The sequence below is a fragment of the Tribolium madens genome, unplaced genomic scaffold, assembly GCF_015345945.1.
Source record: "Tribolium madens isolate multiple individuals breed KSU strain unplaced genomic scaffold, Tmad_KSU_1.1 Scaffold_7;HRSCAF=85;Tcas5.2_LG10, whole genome shotgun sequence".
Lineage (NCBI taxonomy): Eukaryota > Metazoa > Arthropoda > Insecta > Coleoptera > Tenebrionidae > Tribolium > Tribolium madens.
This window is the reverse complement of record NW_025401050.1, coordinates 7349235-7373510: the sequence shown is the minus strand read 5'-3', so window position 1 is coordinate 7373510 and position 24276 is coordinate 7349235. Positions and strand designations below refer to the sequence as shown.

The window sequence follows — 24276 nt, the reverse complement described above, 5'->3', positions numbered from 1 at the left end:
CTTGTATTGCTACTTGACAGCAGGTTGACAGAAAACGTCAATCGTCAACAACAAGGGGTAACCAACCCTAGGCATACAAAATTACTTCTGAAAAGTCTAGTTACAAACAACATGAAAAACGTAATTTTCCTAAAAGTTCAAATCCTAGGTGGTGCAGTTGGAGACAAAATACTTTGGTCGTCACTTTTCTGACACTTTAAAGTAATTCAAGCTTTAACGTTAAAATGAATGTCAATTTCCAACTAATGACAGCTATCAAAAATATGTACAACTTGGCAACTATGATTGACAGTAGCTAAAAATAAGGTTAACAGTCCTAAAGCATGCTTTACAATTTAATTAATGTCACTCAAGTGACATTGACGACCAAAGTATTTTGTCTCCAACTGTAATATCTTGTTGACAAATCTGCAAAACTAGTATTTTAATACTGAAAGTAAGCCAAAATAATGTTTTTTGTTATTCTTGATGGTGAAAGATACCATTTACGCATTTACGGTTGAAAAATTTATTACAATTACAAAATACATGCCTAATATACATAATAAGCCTATTTACAAATCTACATTACATTATTATTCACAAAAGTCCAATTCGCACTTGAAATTACTCCAAACATTCTGCAAATTCTTCGCCGCTGGTACTCCCCCATCGAACTTATTCCTCACCTCCACCTTTTTCAGAGTCGCCTTATCTGGCGTCTCCAAATTATGTTTGACCACTTTATGCCGAATAAGTGCTTTATAAGTCGCAAATTGGTCATTACAATTGTCACACTTCACTTTCAGTGAAGACAATTTCCCCCCAGTCTTCAAGGAGGCTCTTTTGGGGCTTTTCGGTGATTGTTGTTTCTCCACACCCGAGGCACTCTTGATCCTCATGGATCTTCTCGTGATTTGAGGCATCTTGAACTTTACACAATTTTCCCTCACATGTTTCTCCAACATAAATTTTGAAATGAACGACGCTGAACAACTGCCACAAATATACTCCTTGTGCGTTTTTACATGAACGTTCAAGTTTTGCTCCGACGAGCATACCTTTCCGCAAGTTTTACATTTATTCGGGGGACTTTTTTGAGTTGGCAGCACAGCTTTCATTTTCTTAGGGGACACCTGCGCAACGGCTGTAGTTTTCACGAGTTGTTCTTTCGCGTGGATTCGTTTATGTCCGGTCAAACTCGACGTATCAGGAAATTTCTTTTTACAAACAGGACAAGTGAACTTTTTCAAACACTTATGGTTTTTCAGCAAGACACTGTTTTTGAAAGAAATTGCGCAATCGTCGCATTTGTACTTCGACTCAGGTAACGCGTTTTTGATCGAACTTTGAAGATTATGGTGTTGGAGATGTGTTTTGAGGCTATTTTGACTAGGGAACGTTTTTTCGCATTTCGGACAAGGGATTTCGGGTTTAGTCTGATTGTCAATCGCTTCAACTCGCGATTTTTTCGCCGGGGAATCACTAGAGGCCGTTTCGGTAGGTTTGTTTTTAGGGGGACGACCCCGACGGCGCTTGGGAACGTCGGGACTTTTCGGTTCTTCGTCGTCGGTTTCGTTCAGTTCAATGACACTGTCGTTCGAAACATCGCTTTCATCGCTTATGGTTATCTCGATTTTCCTCCTCCTGTGTTTCTTCTTCTTCCGGTTGACTTTTTTCGGGTCGTAGTCGTCATCAGAGTCGGTCAGTTCCACGTATTCGGTCACCTCAAGGTTCTCCTTATTGACACCTGAAATACAATGTTTTTTCTACAACTGTAAAAACAACCAAGTGGGATTACCTCCAGAGGTCGTGTCTACGAATCCAGTCGATGAGACCATAACCTCCTGCACGACTATCTCCTCGTCCATCCTCTCCAAAGGCTTGATTTTCTGTTTCCTGGGCAGGCGGCTTTGTCTGATTGGGGCTTGCGGAATCGTCGTTTTGTTAATAAAATTATTGAAAATTCGGGCTTGCATAGCCTCTTTACACCTCGCAAATCTCTTATTTAATCTCTCGTCTTGTTGCTCAACATTTTCCATTTCGTTCTTACTTTGAAACATTGCATGGGAACTTTTTAATATTGACCTGGGATTGACCTTGGGCCGGCATAAATTTGACATTTCCAACGACAAAGAATCGACATTTTCCTTTTCCGGATGTTGAACCACGTAAAAATACAACTTATTGTCTTTTTTTAATTTATGTGCGTCCTTATTTGATTTCACAACATGTTTCAAGATATTTGTACTATTGAAAGTGTTTTGTTTATCCACTGGGTTTATTTCGTTTGTTTCAACGTCACCGGTTATGTGCATGCCTTCTACGATCTGGTAATCGTTTTCGTCAGAATCATTAACGTTTTCATTGTTAAAATCTTCGATTTCTTCCGGTGGTTCGTGTTGGGTTATCTCCATGTCAGGTTGCACTTCTACGTGCTCGAAAACCTTAGCTTCGGGCAAAACCGCCGACTCAGAGGAATTTTCTTCATGTTCGAAAGGTTCTTCTTCATTGTATTCTTCTAAATTGTCCTGAGTTTGCTCAGGACTCTCCTCATAGTCGAGATGATGCTCAGGAGGTTCTTCACTGACTGGTTCCGGTATGGCGTACTCCGACTGGCTCTCTTGCAATTCTTGTTTGACATTGTGTAGTGACAAGATGGCTGAAAAACACAAAAATGAGGTTTTAAGACGGTGGAGTTTGGAATTTTACCAGGCTTAATATCCACCGTTTCCTCCTCGACCTCATTAGGCTCGTACAACAAGGACTCTTCTTCTTGCTCTTGTACCAGTGTGTTGTCTGGTAAAATGTGATCAGCGGAATTCTCCTCTTGGAGGAACAAATGGACATTTTCCTCCACTTGTTCCACAACCTCCTGCTCTTCGATTTCGTCCATTGGCAGCAGTTGAATCGACTCGGGGATCGCCTCGAGTTGCCCCTCTTCATTTTTCCTAAGACAAACGCCGGTAAGGGTACGTTATTTTGTTTTGTCAAGTTACCGGAACTGGAATTGATATTTTTGTAAATTCCCATCCTCGTCCTGCGCTACTTGTATCCCAAACAACTCGTCGGAGCCCTCAATTGTAAAGATTACAACTTGTTGCTCATTTGACTCTTCTTGTGGCTGTTCTAGAACTTCTTCAGGGATGAAATTTTCCACCGGTTCTTCCACTTCCAGTTTAGGGTTCGACAAGGTGATGTTGAGGTTCTCAAGCGACATTTCGCCGCTTGAGTCCAAGACTGATAAATAGCGACTTGGGGAGTCTTCAACGGCCGTTGCATAGCTCTCATTTATGGTGTCTGTGAGGGTCGAGTGCACGTTGTCAATGTTGTCTTGGCTCCAGACGCTAGTATCAACAGCAAACGAGTAGCGTTCTGTCATTGCTGGACGAAAAACTAAAATTTTTACATAACATAACCTCAAATTTTAAATTCAAATATAAACTTACCAAACACGAAATTGAGACAAAAATGACAAGATGATTACACGTAGGTGAGCTAAATGCCTTCTCTCTGATAAATAATTAACTCCTATACAATAGCACGATTCCAGGTTTAACTTAATTTTTATAGTTTTCTAGTTTCTAGTACGAAATGCACGGCATTTGACGTCTTTTTCAACAAATTTTACAACTTTTCACTACAAAATTAGATAAGAATCGCCGTTTTACACTTTCTTCCACATTTTCCCTTTAAAAAACCGTTTGTGCTTGTTGACACTTGATGTCTATTTTTAGATCGGACTAGAATTAGGCGTCCTCAGCCAACGGAGATAGACCGATGCTTTTTAATGCAATTTATCATGTGTGACTGAGACGGAAAATTTGACGTGGGGGATAAACTAGGTTTACGTTAAAAATGCACGTTAATTATGAATTAGGTGTCTTAATATTACAAAAAAGTGATTTTTGGCGATCTTGTGATTATTTCTCGACAATACAAGACGGGTTTTTGCATTCACAAATGTGATTTTTGTACTTTTCAAATCTAAACTGTCAAAACCATAACCTAATGACCAAAAGTCAGGGACGACTCGTTGAGTCGTTTTTTTTTAAATTTATATGAGATAGGAATACTAATTTTATACGTAGAGTTATATCACTAGTACTTTCATCGTAGGTTTTATCGTTATCTCAATAATGCTGCAGATGATTTTCGTATTTGTATAATATTGAATTTTGATTATGGAAGTATTGTTGGTTGCATAAAAGAAAAATCAATAAGTAATCAATAATCATCCCACTTCTTTGTAATCAACTACTATATAAATGCATTTTTTTTGTTATAAAAGACATTACAATGTTCCAAGTCGTTATATTGCAATTTAGTCATAAAAATCTTAAAAAATAAACAAACTTTTCCGTGTACAGCGCAATTCAAAAGTAAGACGACTCATATGTATTAAGGGTTGTGTTTCAAGCCTCCCGAGTAAAAAACAAATCGGTTGGAAAAATAGTGTATTTAATCACAAATCACGGACATTTTATGAGAAATACTCAAAATTTCTCCTCTCGTTCTTGAATTGTTTCAACGAGAACATCTCCGGCCGCTCATTAATGGCCATCTCGACGTCCTCCCGACTTATTACACTTGTACTAGAATTACTACAAGCAGGGTTAGTAAACAATACCCTCAGGATACAAAACGAACCTCGAAATAATTCTCGTACAAACTCTATGATTCTTCCCTCGCCGGATCAGATTCTCGGCGAGACATTTCACAGCTTCGAGAATCATCATTTCAGCACCGTTAAACTTCACTCCTTCTACGATTTCCTCCGGTTTGAGGATAATTCCACAATCCAGGGCCGTTTGGCGGATGAAAGAACACTCGAGTTTTAAATGAGGGTCGGTGATGTCAATCACAGAATGATTTTTCTTCGGCGACTCTAAAAACTTCGGTTAAAAAAAAATTTTGACACAATTATAAATACCCGAGTCTGACTCAATGTTAACTGTGATTTCCGGTTGTTCAATTGTTTTCGTATGATTACGAAAATGACCAATGCTTGGATCAGAGGAGTAGGACGACAGAAGCAATTTTTTCTCCTCCGACTCTCGATTAAAAAGACCAAAAGAAATAAATGGTGTGTAGTCGTGTGACCTTCCATACATCAAAATGGCCTTAGTATTCCAATTTTCAAAACCGTAAAGTTTTTCCGAAGTTAGAATTTTTTTAATAAGTCTTGCACGACTCCACTGAAATTTAAATTGGGATAAACTTGAAGTTACGAAAATGGGGCAAACCTCCGAACTTCGTCTTTTGCCCACATTCCAGCTCACGAATTCTTTCAAACTAGAGGCAGTAAAAGGGTAAATACGTTTGTAGTTAGTATTATTTGCTAAATCACTAAAAAGGGGCAACCTTTTGAAGAGATAAGGTAAAGCCTCCCCTATATTTTTAAAACGATGCGAAGGCAAAACTAATTTAAAATTATTCGTCTCATTTTTTGTGTTTCTCGAATTATTTTGGTTAAGTTTGGTCAAAACGCAACCTTCTAGTTTTTTCCCGAAAACTAGAATTTTCGTATTATTGAACCTGATATCCTTCCGATTTAAAACTAATTGATTTGGTGTTATTTTCTCGTGATTTTCCCCACAGTACGACTCCAACCCGTAGATTAGTTTATTGTCTTCGTCTTGTTCAATCTTCTCTTTCTTCACCTTAGGCAAGCCCTCACTCGAGGCTGGCAAACAATAACAATGATCAAAATTAATTTCTTCAATTTTCTTCTCAACACCGGAACAATAATCATGTTCAAGTTCCGGTTTAGCTTCATCACTATCATAAAGAAAAACATCAACAATCGTCTCATTCCCTAACGTCTGCCTCCCACTGAAAGTCTTATCCAACTTAATATTGTGTACAACATCGATCGGCTTATTTAAAATCACTTTAAAAAAGATTTGTACTCGAACTGGAAACTCGCCCCACCCACGACGCGCCAAATGAAACGGCGATTCGCTGAAAAAATAACGTGACTATCAGCTGGCCAATAACAGGGTTGCTTACCTAACTTCAACCACATCGTGTGGTTTGTACGACGGGTGTAAGTAGAAAACGACTTTATCGACAAAATGGGACACGTCAGGGTTGTCTTTAGGGCCCCGGACGTACACCATCCATTTGTGGGTCAAAAGATCGTCTTCCGATGATGGCATCCATTTTGAGATGTTGCCGATGACTAGGCGATGTGTCGTTTTTTTCCGGTTTCGGGTGGTTGATTCCGGAGTTTGGGTTTTGGGGGGTGTTTGAGGGATATCGGGGTCGAGTTTGATTTTTTTGCTTTCTGGGGGGGTTGGAGGTTCGGGGATACGGGGGCTTCTGGAAGTACTTTTTCGTTTGTCTTTGAGGTTCAAGTGATCAAGGTTGTTGATATTTTTGCCGAGGAGTTTTTTGAGGGCAGGGTGAATGCGACTTTGCTTATCAGGGGTGAGAAGGGGGTCGGAAGTGGAGGCTTCGTCCTCGTTGCCGTTGTATTCCAATTCCTTTTTCTTGTAGTAGGACATAATTAAGGCATAGCGTAATAAATGTAAAATTTTGCGGACTTTGCATATTTGTAATTCAATTTGTTCAATCTGTTCTTGCCTCTCGAGAATTTCCTTATTGTATGCTTCTTCAATAATCTTCCTTATCTTAATTAAATTTTCTTTCTTATCTACAAACAACTAGTTTACCTAACCAAAACATCAAATAATTTTTACCTTCTTCTTCATTTAACTCCAGAGCAGACTTATAACTCTCATAATCAGGATCTACTTTTCCGAAATCCCTCAAATGTTCCATTTTACTCAACCTTCCACTATTAATCACCTCAAATGTCTTGCTAAAATAGTCACCAGGCCAGGCTTCAAATGTTTCCCCCAAAACCATGTAAAAACTCACCCATTTTACCCCAACAAACCCTCAAAAGTCACAGCTTTAACACTCAAATCTCGAGTTTCATTTTCCTTTACTGTTTTCTAGTTATCAGATTTTTGGGTTTTATTTTGGTCTCCTCCTTACACCGACCCTGACCCCACACTTGCCGGCTGTCAAAATCGACCAATGAGATGACGCTGTCTTTGAGGTTAGGTCGGTTTCCTGTGTCAAAAACCAAAGTGACGTGCAATTGCATCAGAATTAAACGTGAATTAGTTGAAATCGGGGGACAGTTAATTTGAGATTTTTGTGAACTCGAAATGTCTGGAGATAGTGGAAATCGTGAGTATTTTTACAGAGAATATTGCCCCCTAAGGACAGAGTGGAACACCGGCTTTTGAGTTTTTCTTCGAAATTTGGAGCCACACTGTGGTACCTCGAACCTCGTCCAGTTTTGTTCGCATTTCACTGTTTTGCTAATGCTTAATAGGTTTTTACTTTTTTCCCAATTTTTTCATATTGTTTACTTTTTTTTAATTTAGTTTACTTACAATACTGCGTCGTGTTTTATTAGTGCACTTCTGCAACATTTATCATAGTTTTGCTTACTTAACGCTTAAATGCTGTAAACAGAGATAAAATGTAAATTTTCAGCCGGTATGAGCAATTTTGTTAGTAGGGGAAGGTGTCCAAAAATGTACACTTTGCTAGGTTGCCACATTGTCATAACCATTATTTATTTAGTTTAAAAAAATGTCTTTACTCTCAGAGTTATTACTTATTTAAGTTTTATTTTTATAACAATTTTTATGCAATAATATAATATGTATTTAATTTAGATTTGTGGAATATTCAATACTTAAAAAAAATAAGTACAAATATTATTTTTTCTATTTGTGCAGTACATATTTATACAATATTTGTGCCTAAAGTTAGAAATTTTAGATAATTGGTAGGAAAAAAGGAATAAAAAAGGATATTTGCTACAGTATTGTCACGTTTTAACAGCCATTTGTGTCATACTGACAAATTTAATGTCAAGAGACTCCACTATTTTGTACAGGGAAAAAACAAAAATCATATATTTTTAATTTGATTTTGCTATTAAATTAAACTCACCATATAGGAAAAGCGTTCAAAATTGACAACAAGATTCCCAATGCCAACTTTGACCATAATTTTAGAGGGAAAATTTACAATCTTTTGTTTTGTGAAGAATTTTATTTATATCACATACGATTTGAATAAATATTTGTTATGAAAAAAAGTGCAGTAAAGATAAATGAATCACTACAGCCTGACACAAGGCTAACTAATGAAGTAGAAAAACTGTATTTAGATAAAAGACTGCTTTGACACAACTGTTTTACCGGTTTTTTCTTTTTTTATAAAATTTAATTTTTTATTTTATTTTACTTCCTCACATTTATGTATACAGGTGCGCCAGAACTCGCGCCCCAGAGAAATTTTTCAAGATACAAATATGAAAAAAATGTTTAAAAAATTCTGTCAAAAAATTTTGAAATTTATTTTTTGACATTTGACATTTTTTATATCCATTTAATGATACTGATTATCTTGTATATGTAAAGAGACAAAAATGTTGCCAATAAAAGCCACAAATAACATTGAACAGAGTTACAATTTAACAATTTAGGATACAGCTTCTTTGTTTTCTCATTTAATAGTCTATAGCAAAAAAACTTGGAAAATTATTTTTCCAACAGAAATAAATAGAGTCAAAGTGCAAATTTTAAACCCTCATAACTTCGAAATTTTTATAGATAAAATTTTTTTAACATTTTTTCCATGTTCCATTTTTCTCTGGGGCGCGAGTTCTGGCGCATCCTGTATATTATTTTTATAAATCTGAATATTTCTTAAGCTAGATTCGAATGAAAATTAAAATTAAAGTAAAATCGCTAATTAGCTAATTAAGAGGACCCAAAATTATAAATTTTGTAAAGGTGGAGTCAAATATTTGTTTTTTTTTTTCTTTTCAATAAATCAGCAATTTACACATCCGAGAAAACCGGAAACGACGATTCTGGTCTCGGCACTGAAGACAAGCCCTTCAAAACCATCCTCCAAGCCATGCGCCATGCTGGAGCGGAACCATTTCCTGTAATTTACGTCGACGGTAAGGAAGGCATCAAATTCGAACCTGCCTCAAAATCCCAACTGAAGAAAATCCAAAAAATTTGGGTTCGTGAGTCGCACAAGCAATCCGTTGCGGCGAATCGTGAAGAAGAAGACGCCGCAAAACGCGAGAAGAATCTAGAAGAAGCGAAAAAAATTGCAATCACTGAAGATAAATCCCTTCCGGCGGCAAAACCAATCAAAATCGTTAAAGGCAAAGAATTCAGAGATCAAAGAGTGAAGATTTATGGGTGGGTGCACAGGTTGAGACGACAGGGAAAAAACCTGATGTTTATCACGTTGAGGGATGGTACTGGGTTCCTGCAAAGCGTCTTAAGTGATAAACTTTGTCAGAGTTATAACGCACTTGTGTTATCCACTGAGTCGTCGATTTTGCTCTATGGGACTCTGAGGAAAGTACCAGAAGGTAAAACAGCGCCTGGGGGACACGAGTTGGCTGTGGACTACTGGGAATTGATTGGGTTAGCGCCACCTGGCGGCGCCGACTCGATACTAAACGAGCAAGCTTTACCAGACGTCCAGGCTGAAAATCGCCACATTATGATAAGAGGCGAAAACACGTCGAAAATCCTGAGAATGAGATCTGTCCTGCTTCAGGCCTTCAGGTAAGGCCCAAAACCACCACAAAAAAAAATTCTTTGTCAAAAAATTTGACATTTGATTTTTTTATGTCAATTTAATGTTATATATGTTTATTTCATAATTATTTAGTAAAAGTACAAAATTTTTGTCAATAAAAGCCACAAATAACGTTAAACATAGTTACAGCCTGTATATTGATTTTTGTAGGGATCACTACTTGGATCGCGGTTACTGTGAAGTGACTCCGCCATCTATCGTCCAAACTCAGTGCGAAGGGGGGTCGACACTGTTCAAAATGGATTATTTTGGGTAAGTAATTACGGAATTGAGCCACAATTAATTTCAATTAATTAGGGAGGAGGCCTACTTGACACAGAGCTCGCAACTGTACTTGGAAACGTGTTTGCCGTCAATGGGGGACGTTTTTTGCATTGCCGAGAGTTTTAGAGCTGAGCAGAGTCGGACTAGGCGGCATTTGGCCGAATACACACATGTGGAGGCCGAATGCCCCTTTATTTCATTCAATGATTTGTTGGACCGTCTCGAGGATCTCATTTGTGATGTTGTTGATCGGGTTTTGAAGTCGCCGTATGGTGACATTGTCCACGAACTCAACCCTAATTTCCAAGTACCGACGCGACCATTCCTTCGAATGAACTATTCCGATGCCATTGACTACCTCAAGAAGAATAATATCACGAAAGAGGATGGCAGTTTTTACGAATTTGGAGAGGTTTGTCCCTTATTTCACAAAATTTATCGTTTTCTTAAGCGGTTGTTTAGGATATTCCGGAAATGCCGGAACGAAAAATGACTGATAAGATCAACAAACCGATTATGTTGTGCCGTTTTCCTGCAAACATTAAGTCGTTTTATATGTCGAAATGCCCGGAAGACTCGCGTTTGACCGAAAGTGTGGATGTTTTGTTGCCGAATGTTGGCGAAATTGTTGGGGGGTCGATGAGGATATACGATTTGAAGGAACTTATGGAAGGGTAACTACAAATTCACTTTTTTACTTTCTATTTCAATTTTTTTCTTTTTTGTGTAGGTACAAACGGGAAGGCATAGACCCAACACCGTATTTCTGGTACACGGATCAAAGAAAATACGGGACGTGTCCCCATGGGGGCTACGGCCTTGGATTGGAGCGATTTGTCTGTTGGTTGTTGAACAGATACCACATTAGAGAAGTTTGTCTGTACCCCCGATACTTGCATCATTGCAAACCCTAAATATTTACATTCAATATGCATTAAAATTGTTAATTTAAGCTTTATTCAATTCAAATAAAGACAAATAATAACAAAAATTTGTGTTATTTTTGAAGATCAGCTGATTTGAGTTATTCAGTCACATGGACAACACACCAAAAAATAAATATTGAACTATTTACACTTTGAAGGTTAATTTATGATTTTATAGTGTGATTTATCATTTACACTTTGTAGTAATCTGCATTACGAATTGCAAAATACGAGACAAGGAAACAACACGTGTGTTTGGCTTTAAAATTTTGACCAAACGTTTGGTATACAGACAAATTTCATATCAAAAATATTTTGACGGGTTTTCCTAACCTCACAAGTCCGGCATTATTTTATTGTAGTTAATTACGTATTTATTAAATATCAGTAGTATTATGTCTGAAGCTTTCAAAAACTCGTATTTTTACAGTTTACCCTATGAAGTTCTCACTTATATTTTAAGCAAAATTAATACTGTAACATTGTTAAATTTTTGTGAGATTTATGAGTGTGATTACTTTTTGGAAGACAGGGACGTTGTCAGGTAAGTAAATGATACTATTTAATGTTTTATTGCTTTTTTTCGAAAAAATTCCACCAAGGTCTATATGATACAAAAGGTGGGCCTAACTAAACCAAGCAATGAACAAAGGTGTGTGCATGCTATTGTAACATGTTTTCAGGTCTATCGACTTGTATAAAGCTTATACTTTACCGGACTTGGTCGAACTATCTAAAAAAATCGTCTTTGAGAATGTGACGTCACTAAATGTCAATTGTTTGTATTGGGTGTCTGCGACAAAATTGCGCCGATTTGTTGCCAAGCTTGTCAATTTGGAGACTTTGTACGCTATGCAGACTAATCTAAGCCTCACGTCTACCGATACTGAAGTTTTTAGCAAATCAAAGGTGTGTTTCAACAAACTGAAGCCGTTTTATAATCATGCCTTGATTTCTAGATTAAAAAATTGGCTGTTTCTGTGAACCGAAACGATGCACTTGGAACTCACAAAATCGCAACTATCGAGACCCTATATCTCAGTGTTATCAAAGTAACGACTTTGATAAGTCCACTGGTGTTAGATATGATTTTCCCCGGGCTTAAAAATTTCTGGATTGATGTCGAGGAGCCCTGTGGCCGCGAAATAATCCTCCACTGTCTCAACGCTGGCAATAAAAATAAGATTTTTTGTCAAGTAAAGGCCCCAACTCCGTCCATTAACTTTGACCATTATTGGTTATCGACTTATTATAATAATAGGAGAGCGAGTCAACCTTATGTCATGTGCTGTGGCAAGTATTACTCTTATTTGCTTTCCAAAAACTTATTCCGATTTTAGAAAAATTCACTGCGAAACAACTCCGGTCGAAGAGTATTTTTGAAATTGAGCGAAGTTCGGAGGAAAGTTGGCGGATTCTAGATGAATTACACTGTTCAAAGCCTTACGGGCCTGAAGATGCACGTGTGAGTATTTCTGGTCGAATTTTTTTGTATTCCGAGTTATTTTTAGCGATTATTTTTGAATGAAAGCAACGTCGATACGATGTTTTTTGAAGAACTTAATTTCTACCACAATGGCCCCATTTGCAACGATAGGTGCAGAAATGCAGTGTCACAAATCTTAAAGTCTTCCTGTAGCTCCAAGCTTAAGAAATTGTGCGTCATGATGTGTTTATTTGAAAGTAAGTTAATTACAGTTTCTTGTAATTATTACTGATGGTTATTTAGATAAAGATGCCCAAGAGGCGGTCAAAATTGAAGACTCTAATAGACTCACACGGAAGAGAATTGGGATAATGAATAAAGGTGTAAATCACCCAATGGAAGATGTTTTTAAAAATTTTCAAGGATTGCAACACTTGGAAGTTTTCGCGTGTAATCAGTGAGTTATTAAAAATTTTAGAAAAAAATGTTAACGAAAATTTTAGAACATCCCATTATAGTGCCATACAAGCATATCCCCTAATTACAATTTTTGAAAATTTAGAGTGTCTAAAAGTCGAAATTCCGGTTACTCTGGATGGCAGTTTTCTAATAGATGTATTATTTATCTCATTAGGCATAAAAAATTAAAATAAAATTTGTAGGTTTTACAAAACTGTAAACACTTGAAACGCCTCTTAATCACATCATTGTCGCAACACGAAAAATTAAATATGAATCTGGCCTTAGCTATTCCACACGCGACATCTTTAAGAGATTTCAGGTGAATAAAATATTTTTTTTATTATTAAATAATAGATTGTTTCAGATTTCAGAATCACAGAATTCCGTTAGACAAACTCCTCCAACGTCTGTCTCTCATTAACACACAAAAACTGGAACGAATTGTTTTAATTTGTGATGAGATTGATAAAATCACTCTACCCTCTTTACAGGAATTCCTCGACACTCACCCTCAATTAATATTTTTGTATTTCTTGATCCGGGGAAGTACAGAAGCGGTGATTCGAACGGCCCAGCAACTGTTAAATCATTACAAGAAGAAACACCCTTCGAAATTTTTTCTTGTTAAGAGAATTGATGTTTTCAATAAAATTGGTTTCCCGATACCTAATGTTCATTTCTGTGAAATGGTGAAAAACGACAACCATGTTGCCAGTTTGAATGCCTTAGATAGTTTTGTAACGTTTTGATTTGTTTTGTTAATTGTAATAAAAGTTGTTACAGAAAAAATAGTTTTTATTTTCACAAACGCAATTAAATATAATTAAGTTAATTCGGAGTAATAGAAAAACACTTAACTATTCGGACCCCTGAAAAACAAATTACAGGTTTTGTTGTTTTTTATCAATGGTAACTTACAGTAGGGTCACAGTCGGCGCAATGCCACGAATAGCCCCTTTTTTTCGGACTTTTCTTCAACGGTGGATCGAGACAGGTGAAATGATAAGTTTTTTGACAGTCGTCACACCTGGAAACCGATTAAAACCACTCTAATTTTTCACTATAAAAATTACCTGACTGAAGTATTGGACGCAGTTATGGTTTGACAAACATCACAAATGTCACTAACAGGAATCTTTTCTTTAATTTTTGGTGAAGTTTCTTCTTCTGGCAGTGATATAACCTTGAGTGAAACCGGAGGTGGCGCATTATCATTGTTTTCATTCGGGACGTAAAAACACTGCGGGTTCGACTCGGAAGCAACCTCTCCGGCCGGCAAGGGAATCGGTTTGATCTATTTAACAAAAATTAAAATTACAGGAAACTGTAATAACCCAACCTACTTTGATGGTAATCCTCGGATGGGGCATATGATCATCAAAATCGAGACTCTTCTTCTTCCTCTTCCTCTTATGTTCCTTACTCGGCACCCCTAATTCGGGAGAATACCGATTCTTGTGCTTCTCTCGCCGTCGCTTCTTCCCCGACTTAGATACATGAATTTTGCTACTATCCAAACTTTGAAACCCGTTCATTTCACTCACGACTTCACTATGACTTGTCTCAATAGGAACATCTTCAGGTGTAGGTTCCGAAACTGGTTCCACCGGTTTGATTTTGAGTTTGGGAGTTGCAACTTCCGGATCGGAACGTGCCTCACGACTGTAGCGACTTTTGCTCCGACGTGGAGTTTTCACCTCTTCGACTTCCGAATCGGAAGTTTTATCGCATTCGGAGCATTGCCAACCGTACAGTTTCGATTTTTTCGGAAGACGAGTCAGGGGCGGATTTAGGCAATTTAAGTGGTAATAGAGGTGGCAAGTGTCGCATTTTGCGAGCAAATGCTGGTCGCGCTTCTGTCGACAGATGCCGCACTCGTTCAGCATCAGAGAGTCTGAAAATTCCAAGATATCAGGGAATTACCCACAACTTTTTTTTGCAGAATAGTTCTTTTTCTTATTAAAAATATTATCAATAAAAGGATGACTGTCCCAAGCAGAATACAGTGACCAACAATTTAAAAAAATGAGTTGTTTACATATTTTGGTTTATTTTCACGCTTACATTCCTATAAATACTTGTTAGCAATTCTTTGTTTAAAATTCAGAAAACTGTTTTTTTTCAAAAACAGCGCAAAATGCCTTTGCTCGGTGTAAATTGCGTGATTACGTAGTCCCGAACAAAGACACAACCACTATTACGAAACGAGTTTTTGTGGATCCTGCCGTTTTTGAAGGAATTATTACAATAACGAGTCAGTCTTAGCCGAGCTCTCGTACGAGTTACTTAAATTGTAATAATTGTCCAAATAAATTACTTATTTTCAGTTCAGTGCGAAATTGCGTAGAAATGGTGCGTGAGTGTTGGGTATTTTCGAGTGTCTAATAGACATTTAGTAGTGCGCAATTTTTAAAATTTCGAGTCATTAGTGAGTGCCAATTGAGGAAAATGGAAAAAGCAATCGTACTACAAGGATCCGAATTAAAGGGTTAGTCAACAGTACCTTTTAATTTTTTTGAGAAAAGTATTTAAATTTTATTTCATATTTTCAACTTATTTAATAACACATTAAACTGATTTTGTATTTCTTTATTTTCTGTAGGTCCGTTTAAGAAGCAGAGGCGAATTGCTACAAAGGGTAGCAGAAGAAGATGCCATACAAGGTCAGTGCACTTTTTATTTTTAATTTTTTTGTTTATCGCCAAGTGAAGTGTGTGAATTTGTGATAAATTAATTGTGTTTTACATAAAATTTTTATTTCTCAAATTCTGAAGACGAGTGCAAATTTACCTCAAAATTTACTTTAATAACAATTTTAACGAAACCTTGGACTTTTTATGTTTTAAGGAAACAGTAAGAACAATTCTAAGTAATGTACGAATTTAATTCTTTTCCAGAATAATTTTTTTTTTTATTTCAGAAACTGCAATAAGTAATAACTACACTTTTTTAAGTGTTATTCAGAAAGCGTAAGATATATTTAAGAAAACATTAATTGTAATTCAGATTAGTCAATTGTATTCCAGAAAGTGTTAATTGTAATTCAAAACAGTAAAATGAATTTCAGAAATTATCAAATATAATTCAGATTAGTTAATTTAATTTTCGAAAGCGTAAATTGGAATTCAGATTAGTCAATTGTATTTCAGAAAGTGTTAATTATAATTCAGAGTTTGTCATTTGTAACTGAGAATTCGTCAATTGTAATTCAGAATCCGTTATTTTCATTTCAAAATTACATTACCAAAATTCKTTTGAAAATAAAATATCTTATTTATTTTGTAAAATACCAAGTTTATGTAATTCTGTAATTCTAAAAATAAAATAATTCGTGTTTATATGTAAACTTCATTTTGAGATAACAGCAAGTTACTCATCTGAATTACATTTGATATTTTCTGGATTATATGTAACATGAAATTGAATTTATTTACTGCTCTGAATTACATGTAATGGTTTCTGAATTACAATTATTACTTTATGAAATACAATCTGAATTCCAATTTATGCTTTCTGAAATTAAATTAACTAATCTGAGTTACATCTCAGTTTCTGAAACTCATTTTACTCTTCTGAATTACAATTAATACTTTCTGAAAGACAATTGACTAATCTAAATTATAATTTACTCTTTCTGAAACTAAATTGACTAATCTAAATTCGTATCTGAATTACACTTGAAAAAGGTGTAGTGAGTGCATGTTGTGATTTTTTGAGTGCACATTTAATACTGTGCGAGAAGACAATCGTGCTACAATAATGTGTAGAAAGCAAGTCGTTCGAAAGGGCTTTTTAAATGTCATATTTGGGTCCAGTAAAACATTAATTAAAAAATAGTTAGTGTTTCAACTTGGGGCAGCCGAGGAAGAGCAAAAGTTTTTTGAAGTAGAGTTTTAAGCAAAACTAATTTCTTGTGAAAAGTTTAGTTACTGGTGACGCCACTAGTGTTAGAATTTTGAGACCCTTACCTTGTTTAGCGTGACTGCTCAACACGCGGTCGGTTCTCCCAGCTGGAATAATATTATTCAAAGGAAAACCAACTCCCATTTTCAGGGCGGCTGCTGTTGGGACCATCATAGGTTGATTAGTTCTCGTAACTTGTGGCTTACCTAAATCCTCGATATTTGGAAGATTTTTAGTAGGACAAGCGCTCAAAATCGCCGAATGATACTTATGTATCGTTTGTTTCAAGTCAATATTTTTCTTAGTTTCATCAGCGCTTTTTTTCAACATCTTTAAACGAGTTTGAGAATACGTTTTTAGTGATTGTTTATTAAATTACCTCATCGTATTTCGTCCTGAGATGTTGTTGTTGTTCGAGCAAATCGCGGTTGTCTTCTAGTAATTTTTCGAGGGTTTGCTTCATGCCTTTGAGACGGTCATTGCGGTCGAGATAATAAGCAATAAATTCGACGGTGAAGGCGGGAGGAATGTGCCACTTCTTCCGGACATCGACCAAGGCCGCAGCTTGGGCTTCTTGCATCTCGAGGACCATGGTGTTAATTCCCATTAATTCAGCCTTGTGTAAGAGTTTACGACAAGCTGATGCGCTGGTGGTCAGCAATCTGGGCATTTTTTGGGTCGGAACTAAAACATCCCTCTTATCACAAGAAAAAAAAAAAACAATGAAACAACAATTTTACCCCAAGGAGGCGGCTTCAACGCTTTGTGATTCAAAAAATGCATTTTTTGCTTCTCGAGTTTCCTCTGAATCCTCACTTGTTCCGGGGTCTCCTTATGGCCTTCTTTCTCAAATTGCAGTTTCCTGTAATGCGTCCGCAACTGCAACGCTAGGTAATTCTTCCGTCTTCGTTTAACCAAAGTCTTGTCCGAATGCAATTTACAATGGGCGTAAAAGGGGTCCGCTTGATCCACTTCTTCGGAGTGAGCTTCCGACAAAAACCCCTCTCTTTGTGCACTTTAAAGACAATTAAATTAAATCGTTTAATTAATTAATGCCCCTACCATGTGACGTGGAAATAAGTCTTGCACATGCCGGCATCGCACCCAATGCACACACCCGTCCTGGCAAAACGCTCATCCTGACATAAGCTGCAACTTTTCGCCCCCCATTTGCTGTAAGGCATTTCGAAAAGTGTCACACTCGTTAATTTATCGACCTCGCCGAATGCCACTCCGGGGACGTAGAGAGCACAAACGAGATGAATCCACTTGCCGACGTCTGTTTCCTTGAAAATGCCCCCCGAATTGGGGCACAGTTCGCAGACGGGGTTCATGACGCCGGCTTTGCACGCTTCGCAGAACCAGGGGGCTGTGGGCGAGAGGGAGTCTGTGCTGCTCAAGCTGGCCGAGTCTGAGACTCCATAGCAGGCCTCGTGGACGGTCACCCCGCAAGAGTCGCATTCTACGATTTCGTTGACGCCGTCGCTTTGGTCGCCGAGACAGCCGCAGCAGATGAGGATTTGAGCGTCTTTTTCGTTGAACTTTGAAGAAAATGGCACCGAATTAATTTTTTATTTAAGTCAAGTTGGCGTTTTTTAAATTTTAGTGAAATAACAAATACCAACATTAACTAAGATTTTTTAAAAATAAAATTGTCAATTGAAAAACTTATTATTTTTAATGAAACACAGTGCAAAGCCGGTTTGGGCATTAATTAAATCTCTTTTTTTAGTTTTCTTTTTTAATTAATATTTTTTTTGCTTTCAAAACTTATGTTGTATTAATCCAACATTAAAAAGTTAAAGTTACTAGACTTTTTTGTTTGGAAATTAGAAAAATAACTTACTGAAGTTAATTGTAAATTAGCTTGTTGGATAACATCCGCAATGGAGAGCCCATCACCATTGGGCAAATTCAAGTTTTTCAATTCATCTAAATCTGAGCCTTCAGATTCCTCATCGCCACTACTATCATTACCTAAAAAATGGCCAAAAATGAGCCTAATTACTGAGAATTGTTGATCTGTTACCGCCAGAGGCACTGTTCCCGGAGTCGTCATCATCACTCACTTCCGGGTGGTCTTCAATCCGGAAATCCGAATCATCTGAACTCTCCTCCTCAAGATCGAAATCCAAGATCGAGGCTTGGGTCTCAACCGGCTTAACCCTCCTCTTATTCGGATCTCTTTCGACTGTTAAAAAATCCATCGTTAGCAAAAATACAATTATTGATTAGTTTGAAAACGTAAAAAACATCAAAACGTTGCCAAATTGCCAAACCCGAAAAATGCATTTCCGGTTGTGTGACTCAGTGTAGGGCAATCTGGGCCTGTTTTGGTACCTACGGGAACTCATTTCGGGGCCCAAATGCCCGGTTGTTGATAAATTTAAAGCAATTTTTATCACTGACACGGGAACATAACCTCACTTTTGTGCGTCACCCGACCGGCTTCCGAGCGTCGAGCTTTATCGATTTTCGAAAAGTGACCGGGAAATTTTTTAATGAAATTTAATTATTGAGGGGGCGGAGGACGACTTACTGGCCGTTTTCGTTACGAAATCGATGTCTTCGGCCCGGTCCAGGAGGTTGGGCATGACGGTGAAGAGGTGCCTCGTGGGAGATGAGACGCTGTACTTCTTAATTTCGGGTGCCGAATTGTTGGCGAATTCACTTCCGGTGGGGGAACTTTGGGGGGAAATCCAACGATAATGGGGTTTTCGCCAAGGCGGCCTTCGAATTTGAAAGGAAAATTTTTGGAGAAGGAACCTTTTAATTATTTTTTTTATAATTACTTATTTTAAAATAAGTGTTTTTTTTAAGTCGATCAGTTTTAATAAGACTATCATGTTTTTGGAGAAATTACACAAAACTACAAGAACTTTAACACTTGTTTGAAGCAGGTGGTAAGATTATGCAACCAGTAATATCACTCGCATCTGCCGGTTGCATAATCACAATTTAAAAAGTTTTTGAACGAATTTTATTATGTTTTTTGGGTAAACAGGTCCACATCTTTCGCCTTGGTGTCACAATAACTGCTCCTTTTCAATTGCTTGAAATGGTACCTCAACTGGTAGCCATACTCCACCGAAAACGACAACAATTCGATTTCAGTGGGCACCAAACTATGGCTCAAAATCGACTTAAAAGTGTTGGAATTGAGAATCAAATTCAACTTTTGAATAGCCTTGAAGCAATGAACGGGAACATTCCCTTCGATATAAGTCTTCTCTTGCCTAAAAATTTCAACAAGTGGCAACTTCAAATTAATTAGCAAAAAACCACAATTCTTGAAAAACGTCTGAAAGAGTCTCTTTTCAAATAAATACTCAGAATTGTAGAACACTTTAGCCGTTGAGTAATTCAAGCCACTTATCTGGTGCACCACTTCGAGAAAATATCCGTTTGAGGGTCCCTCAATATAAAAAATAAAACTGTTGCTGTCATCTATGCAAAACCCAGACAAGACTTGTTCGTTCTCAGAATTTAACTTGTCAGCACTGGATAAAAGCCGTTTCTGATGGGATAGAAAATTGGGGACGAGGATGGGGCCCGGGCCCAAAATCCCATAATTGTGTCTGAGGAGATTATCAAAGAGAGATTTTGCGACCCCTTGATTGAAAATAATAAGCAAAATGCGTCTATAACTATGACTTGTGTCTTTGATATGGAACAAGGGGTGCGGTGGAGTGAGAAAATGGGCCTCGAATTTCACTGTAGTGCCCCTCCAGAACAAATTTTGGTCGGCTAGTAATGAATTTGGGGGATTTTTCTCAAAATCGCTCAGATTCAACTCGTTTATGGTGAATCTTCGGTTTATGAAATAGCAATCAAGTTTTAGGGGCTTTTCCGTTGTTACTGATCTCATGTTGTAGCACTGACCCTTCTCTTTGAATAAGTGAAAGGATTTGATTAGGGCACTGAGGTCAAAAGTGGCCACAGCTAGGGACACGTCGTCGCCACTTTTGACCGGATTTTGCTTTTCTTTTTTCTTGTTTTTCTTTTTCTTCTCTTTTGCTTGAAGCAGATTTTTGGTTGGAATACTTCGAACACCTAAAATCTGGCCACAAGTCGGTCAAAAGTCGGCGCTTTTTGTTACAATTTACTTTCAAAATGGCGCGCCGTGTTTGTAACATTTCCAAAATTTTTATTTCGGGTAAATCACTCGTGATCACAAAGCGGGATTCATCAAAATGAATTGTGTCACCAACCGGTTTCATAGACGTTTTAAACTCACAAACATCTGGGATTTCACAGTTTAGATAAATTTGTGAAAAACTGAAATTTAATTGATCACAAAAAGAAAATAAGATAATGGAGTCAAACCCATGCCGAATCAAAATCTCAAACGGGAAATTATTAATTTTGCGAATTTTTACAATCAAGGGACACAACTGTTGTTTCTGGAAACTTGTTAAGATATTTTCACTACTAATTAAAATAAAAATATCCCTTAATCTATTTCCAGTTTCTCTCACTTGAAACGTTGAAAGTAAAGGATCTGATAATAAAATATGTGACGGTATTTTTAAATCAACTTTGTAATTTCCGCCTCCTGGCTTTTTTCCTTTTTTCTTCTTTGTCTTTTTATCTTTCTTGGCACCTTTTTTATTGTCTTCTTCGTTGAAGTCCTTACAACGAATTTCTTGCCCGATAGAGCGTCGAATTATAATTTGACAAATTTTATACGCATGAACATCATCTGAAACTTTTTCTACTACCGACATTTCCCAAAAATTAAACAAATACCCATATTGTAGGCCCACGAAACAATTTCATTATTCACGGGAAAGTTCAGTAACTTTAATAAAATTCGTTCAATTGCTTTCTTCCTAATTTCCTCCTTATCGTCACATTTCGGCTTATCAGAGTACAATTCGGCGAAAAAATCATTATGAAAATCATCCTTGTGCAAATAAAAAATCTTCTTTTTGTCAGCTTTGGCTCTAAAAACCACTCTCTAAAGTCTGATTTTACTAAAAATTTATCTTACTTGGCCCCAACGCTGTTTTTACCTGTTTTAATGTTAACACTAATGACTTGATTTAGCAACTTTCGAATTTCTTCAGTTGGTAGAGGGTTTAGGTAATGTTCCAGAAACACAGGGACCCAAACTGTATTGTCTCTCGTCACAGTTTTGAAAGCTTTGACCCCATTTTTGGTAAAAATCTACAAATTTTGATAAAAGTTGCGTAGAAATTGAATCGGGGGTTACTTTAGCTACGGGCCCCCAACAGATAACATCAGCACCGTACTTGAATTTTTTGGGAAACAGTTCGTACTCGATATGGACGTAACTGATGGGTTTTTGAACTTCGATCACCTTGTAACAGCCATTTCCTTCCGATTTGGGCTTCTTTTTGGACTTTGCCGATTTGGATTTGGACTTTCCCGATTTGGATTTGGCTTTCGTCGACTTAGATTTCTTCTTAAATTTGGGTTTCTTGAGCAATTTTTTCACAGGTTCTTCCAAATCAATAGCTAGTAAAAAAGATATCCTCAAAGTAATCATACTTAGATTTAGCACTTACACCAGATTTGTCAATTTTGACAGTAATGAAACACGATTAATAAGAGCACTGAACGCTTTATTGGAAAAAATTATATATACAATCCTAGCTAGAAATCAAGTCGAAACAAGTCAAAATAGGGTCAAGTAAAAAAAACAGTAACTACGTAAAAAATTTAGGTTCACATTGGCAGTGCAATTATTTTCTTACACACACATTTATAATCTAAACGTTTCGAAATTTTCCCTAACATAGTTAAGCTTTAAACATCTATTATATGGTACGGTCAGTTCTTATACATTTATATTTGACATTGATTAATTATTTTTTAAACATTTCAGTCAAAATGGGCTATTTCTTTGGTTTCATTCGATAGCAAAATCTCACATCGAGGTTCCAAAGAAAAATTGTGCTCGAATTTCCGATCCTCGACGTCAGAATTTCACTCTCATTAAATGTGAAGCATTTCAGTGCCCAAAGACCTATAATAAACTACCAAAAGCAAAACCTATCTAGCCTATAACTTTCTTATCTAACATTTATAAACATTTACTGTCAAAAATATGAACATTTATACACATCCACACGTATGTACAACATTTTAAATAAGCAATTCGTTCAATCATACGTACGAAAAGGGCGCTAACACAGGATATGCAAGATATTTCCGACTTGAGCGCCCCCTGCAGCTGAGTTTAACCAAAGTGAAGCAACAGTTGTTAGAGTGGAATGTCATAAGTTTAAGGGCACTACGAAATGATTTCATTTTTACATTTAGAAACGTGATATAGAGAGAAACTTCAATTCAGTCAACAATTTTTAGAAAATTATTCAACAGCATATAATGCTCTAAATGAGAAGGCATAGTTTTATTTAATAAACATTTTGATTTTGTTAACATCGATTAGAGTATTTTGTGTGAAATAATCTGAAATGCTTCGTCCGGTATTCCGCCAATTGGTTTAGAATTTCTATGAGTAGTTAAAAATAGTCTAATTTTGGGTCCTACCTATATACAAATGCAAAAATAAAAAAATTGACTTATTTACAAATCGTAAATAATCTAACAGGGTATGATAAAAATTATCTCGCTTATTGGTGCAATTAATTGATTATGGATTATTCAAAAAACGTGGTTTATTGATATATTAGAGTATCTGTGAAGAATTCCACTTAAAAAATCAAACAAATTGAAATTGGGTCCAAATAATCAAAATTTTTTTGCAAACTCTTCACAGACCAACTCCTTACATTGTATTAAGTTCTCACAAGTCTATGACTAAAAAAGCGGACGCCATTAAAGTAATAACCATTTGGCAGCCAAAATCATTATTAAATGGGGTGCGAAATGTAGAGATGGAGCACCGCTGACTCGAATGTCGCCGTCTTGTAAGAAGGGGGCATCGATGACGTGGATGACTCCGTTGGTGCATGCTACATTTGGTTTGAATACGGGGATTCTTTCGCCTTTCCAGTGGATTATGAAAGCTGCGAAAAATCAAAATGTCAGCTGAAAAATGGCCAATCGTTCCGAACGTCGCTGTACATTGGAAACCTTCAAATTTACCGGAAATGATAATGCCGAAGATGAATCAAGTTGACGCCGGGACGTCTAGTCTAGCTAGACTTGAATGGTAGCCGAAAAAGTTCGAACCGAAAATAAATAAATTCAAATTACATGTTTTCGTTATTCAATTCTTTGTAAAATTTGTAATAAAAATGAAAGTAAAATACATTTTTAAAGTACATATTTCGATACTGTTATGTACGAAAAAAACTCTGGAAGAATTTTTTTGATTTTTTTTGTCAGATTCGTATTGATTGGCTAATTTTCGTGAAAAAATGTCTTTTGTGTTATTTTTGTACGACGTAGTGAAAAAAACGAGTTCTTTCTTAGCTGACCGAATGCAGTTCAATTTTTTCATACCGCGTGAATAAAAATTATGGAACTAAGCGTTTTTTGCATGAACTAATTACTTTACGAAAAAAAATAAGTAGTGCAGTTTAAAGTACTATAAAAATGTGATTGTTCTTCAAAAATAAAATTTTTCGAAATTCCTTTGTTTTCGAGTTTTGCAAAAAAAATTGTGAAAACTATGGAAATTCAAATTTTGTTGCTGAAAGTGGCAAAAAACTTCATCCAAAA

At 36.6% G+C, this 24276-nt stretch overlaps 7 protein-coding genes across 13 annotated transcripts in view; 2 read left to right on the top strand and 5 right to left on the bottom strand.

The window, feature by feature from the left end:
• Positions 1 to 493: 493 nt before the first annotated feature.
• Positions 494 to 3948, bottom strand: LOC123009601. The gene is made up of 5 exons (XM_044406023.1): positions 3429 to 3948; positions 2979 to 3375; positions 2692 to 2930; positions 1781 to 2641; positions 494 to 1729 (listed from the first exon to the last, which is right to left on the bottom strand). The coding sequence occupies exons 2-5, from the start codon at positions 3359 to 3361 to the stop codon at positions 576 to 578; spliced, it is 2637 nt and encodes an 878-aa protein (XP_044261958.1). The 5' UTR covers positions 3362 to 3375; positions 3429 to 3948; the 3' UTR covers positions 494 to 575.
• A 473-nt stretch (positions 3949 to 4421) lies between these two features.
• On the bottom strand, positions 4422 to 7094 carry LOC123009947 (YEATS domain-containing protein 2). The gene is made up of 7 exons (XM_044406542.1): positions 6865 to 7094; positions 6684 to 6805; positions 5992 to 6637; positions 5226 to 5943; positions 4913 to 5177; positions 4630 to 4867; positions 4422 to 4583 (listed from the first exon to the last, which is right to left on the bottom strand). The coding sequence occupies exons 2-7, from the start codon at positions 6763 to 6765 to the stop codon at positions 4463 to 4465; spliced, it is 2070 nt and encodes a 689-aa protein (XP_044262477.1). The 5' UTR covers positions 6766 to 6805; positions 6865 to 7094; the 3' UTR covers positions 4422 to 4462.
• Positions 7037 to 10894, top strand: LOC123009948 (asparagine--tRNA ligase, cytoplasmic). Its single transcript, XM_044406543.1, has 6 exons — positions 7037 to 7182; positions 8852 to 9605; positions 9790 to 9891; positions 9937 to 10315; positions 10366 to 10577; positions 10634 to 10894. Exons 1-6 carry the CDS (start codon positions 7161 to 7163, stop codon positions 10815 to 10817), a joined length of 1653 nt encoding a protein of 550 aa, XP_044262478.1. The 5' UTR covers positions 7037 to 7160; the 3' UTR covers positions 10818 to 10894.
• A 104-nt stretch (positions 10895 to 10998) lies between these two features.
• Positions 10999 to 13500, top strand: LOC123010267. Its single transcript, XM_044407010.1, has 9 exons — positions 10999 to 11373; positions 11513 to 11738; positions 11789 to 12122; positions 12170 to 12294; positions 12341 to 12512; positions 12559 to 12712; positions 12759 to 12870; positions 12918 to 13036; positions 13082 to 13500. The coding sequence occupies exons 1-9, from the start codon at positions 11225 to 11227 to the stop codon at positions 13464 to 13466; spliced, it is 1776 nt and encodes a 591-aa protein (XP_044262945.1). The 5' UTR covers positions 10999 to 11224; the 3' UTR covers positions 13467 to 13500.
• Positions 13495 to 19317, bottom strand: LOC123010263 (PHD finger protein 14). Of its 3 annotated transcripts, XM_044407003.1 has the most exons (12): positions 19160 to 19317; positions 18650 to 18811; positions 18467 to 18597; positions 17683 to 18161; positions 17361 to 17635; positions 17000 to 17304; positions 16827 to 16950; positions 16686 to 16778; positions 14061 to 14611; positions 13791 to 14011; positions 13636 to 13744; positions 13495 to 13586 (listed from the first exon to the last, which is right to left on the bottom strand). In XM_044407003.1, exons 1-12 carry the CDS (start codon positions 19212 to 19214, stop codon positions 13575 to 13577), a joined length of 2517 nt encoding a protein of 838 aa, XP_044262938.1. In that variant the 5' UTR covers positions 19215 to 19317; the 3' UTR covers positions 13495 to 13574. The 3 variants fall into 3 exon arrangements, with proteins under 3 accessions (XP_044262938.1, XP_044262936.1, XP_044262937.1); XM_044407001.1 differs by having other exon boundaries at positions 16686 to 16950; XM_044407002.1 differs by lacking the exon at positions 19160 to 19317 and adding an exon at positions 18965 to 19084 and having other exon boundaries at positions 16686 to 16950.
• Positions 19318 to 19429: 112 nt separating this feature from the next.
• Positions 19430 to 22192, bottom strand: LOC123010264. Of its 2 annotated transcripts, none has more exons than XM_044407004.1 (6): positions 21836 to 22192; positions 21614 to 21789; positions 21370 to 21566; positions 20947 to 21328; positions 20727 to 20898; positions 19430 to 20680 (listed from the first exon to the last, which is right to left on the bottom strand). In XM_044407004.1, exons 1-6 carry the CDS (start codon positions 22130 to 22132, stop codon positions 19604 to 19606), a joined length of 2301 nt encoding a protein of 766 aa, XP_044262939.1. In that variant the 5' UTR covers positions 22133 to 22192; the 3' UTR covers positions 19430 to 19603. The 2 variants fall into 2 exon arrangements, with proteins under 2 accessions (XP_044262939.1, XP_044262940.1); XM_044407005.1 differs by having other exon boundaries at positions 20947 to 21322.
• The window catches only part of LOC123010265 (fasciclin-1), an 88568-nt gene continuing 86483 nt past the window's right edge, over positions 22192 to 24276 (bottom strand). For all 4 annotated transcript variants that reach the window (XM_044407006.1, XM_044407007.1, XM_044407008.1 and 1 more), the window contains one exon: positions 22192 to 23618. In XM_044407006.1, the coding sequence (XP_044262941.1) occupies positions 23428 to 23618 (191 nt within the window). In that variant the 3' untranslated portion in view covers positions 22192 to 23427. The remainder of the gene's footprint in view (positions 23619 to 24276) is intronic.

What these genes read in the sequence shown, in the direction of transcription:
- LOC123009948 (XM_044406543.1), top strand. Translation starts at nt 7,161, where the DNA reads ATGTCTGGAGATAGTGGAAATC. An exon ending in GTCCTGCTTCAGGCCTTCAG is followed by an intron (nt 9,606 to 9,789) that starts GTAAGGCCCAAA and finishes TGATTTTTGTAG; the next exon opens with GGATCACTACTTGGATCGCG. An exon ending in TTCAAAATGGATTATTTTGG is followed by an intron (nt 9,892 to 9,936) that starts GTAAGTAATTAC and finishes TCAATTAATTAG; the next exon opens with GGAGGAGGCCTACTTGACAC.
- LOC123009601 (XM_044406023.1), bottom strand. Translation starts at nt 3,361, where the DNA reads ATGACAGAACGCTACTCGTTTGCTGTTGATACTAGCGTCTGGAGCCAA. An exon ending in AAATATCAATTCCAGTTCCG is followed by an intron (nt 2,931 to 2,978) that starts GTAACTTGACAA and finishes CGTTTGTCTTAG; the next exon opens with GAAAAATGAAGAGGGGCAAC. An exon ending in AACGGTGGATATTAAGCCTG is followed by an intron (nt 2,642 to 2,691) that starts GTAAAATTCCAA and finishes TGTGTTTTTCAG; the next exon opens with CCATCTTGTCACTACACAAT.
- LOC123010267 (XM_044407010.1), top strand. Translation starts at nt 11,225, where the DNA reads ATGTCTGAAGCTTTCAAAAACTCGTATTTTTACAGTTTACCCTATGAA. An exon ending in GAAGACAGGGACGTTGTCAG is followed by an intron (nt 11,374 to 11,512) that starts GTAAGTAAATGA and finishes ACATGTTTTCAG; the next exon opens with GTCTATCGACTTGTATAAAG. An exon ending in GAAGTTTTCGCGTGTAATCA is followed by an intron (nt 12,713 to 12,758) that starts GTGAGTTATTAA and finishes CGAAAATTTTAG; the next exon opens with AACATCCCATTATAGTGCCA.
- LOC123009947 (XM_044406542.1), bottom strand. Translation starts at nt 6,765, where the DNA reads ATGGAACATTTGAGGGATTTCGGAAAAGTAGATCCTGATTATGAGAGT. An exon ending in CACGATGTGGTTGAAGTTAG is followed by an intron (nt 5,944 to 5,991) that starts GTAAGCAACCCT and finishes TTATTTTTTCAG; the next exon opens with CGAATCGCCGTTTCATTTGG. An exon ending in TAACATTGAGTCAGACTCGG is followed by an intron (nt 4,868 to 4,912) that starts GTATTTATAATT and finishes CGAAGTTTTTAG; the next exon opens with AGTCGCCGAAGAAAAATCAT.
- LOC123010264 (XM_044407004.1), bottom strand. Translation starts at nt 22,132, where the DNA reads ATGATTACTTTGAGGATATCTTTTTTACTAGCTATTGATTTGGAAGAA. An exon ending in AAAAACAGCGTTGGGGCCAA is followed by an intron (nt 21,567 to 21,613) that starts GTAAGATAAATT and finishes AGTGGTTTTTAG; the next exon opens with AGCCAAAGCTGACAAAAAGA. An exon ending in CACGGCGCGCCATTTTGAAA is followed by an intron (nt 20,681 to 20,726) that starts GTAAATTGTAAC and finishes ACTTGTGGCCAG; the next exon opens with ATTTTAGGTGTTCGAAGTAT.
- LOC123010263 (XM_044407001.1), bottom strand. Translation starts at nt 19,214, where the DNA reads ATGCCCAACCTCCTGGACCGGGCCGAAGACATCGATTTCGTAACGAAA. An exon ending in CTAATTTACAATTAACTTCA is followed by an intron (nt 18,162 to 18,466) that starts GTAAGTTATTTT and finishes TTTTCTTCAAAG; the next exon opens with TTCAACGAAAAAGACGCTCA. An exon ending in GCGTCCAATACTTCAGTCAG is followed by an intron (nt 13,745 to 13,790) that starts GTAATTTTTATA and finishes ATCGGTTTCCAG; the next exon opens with GTGTGACGACTGTCAAAAAA.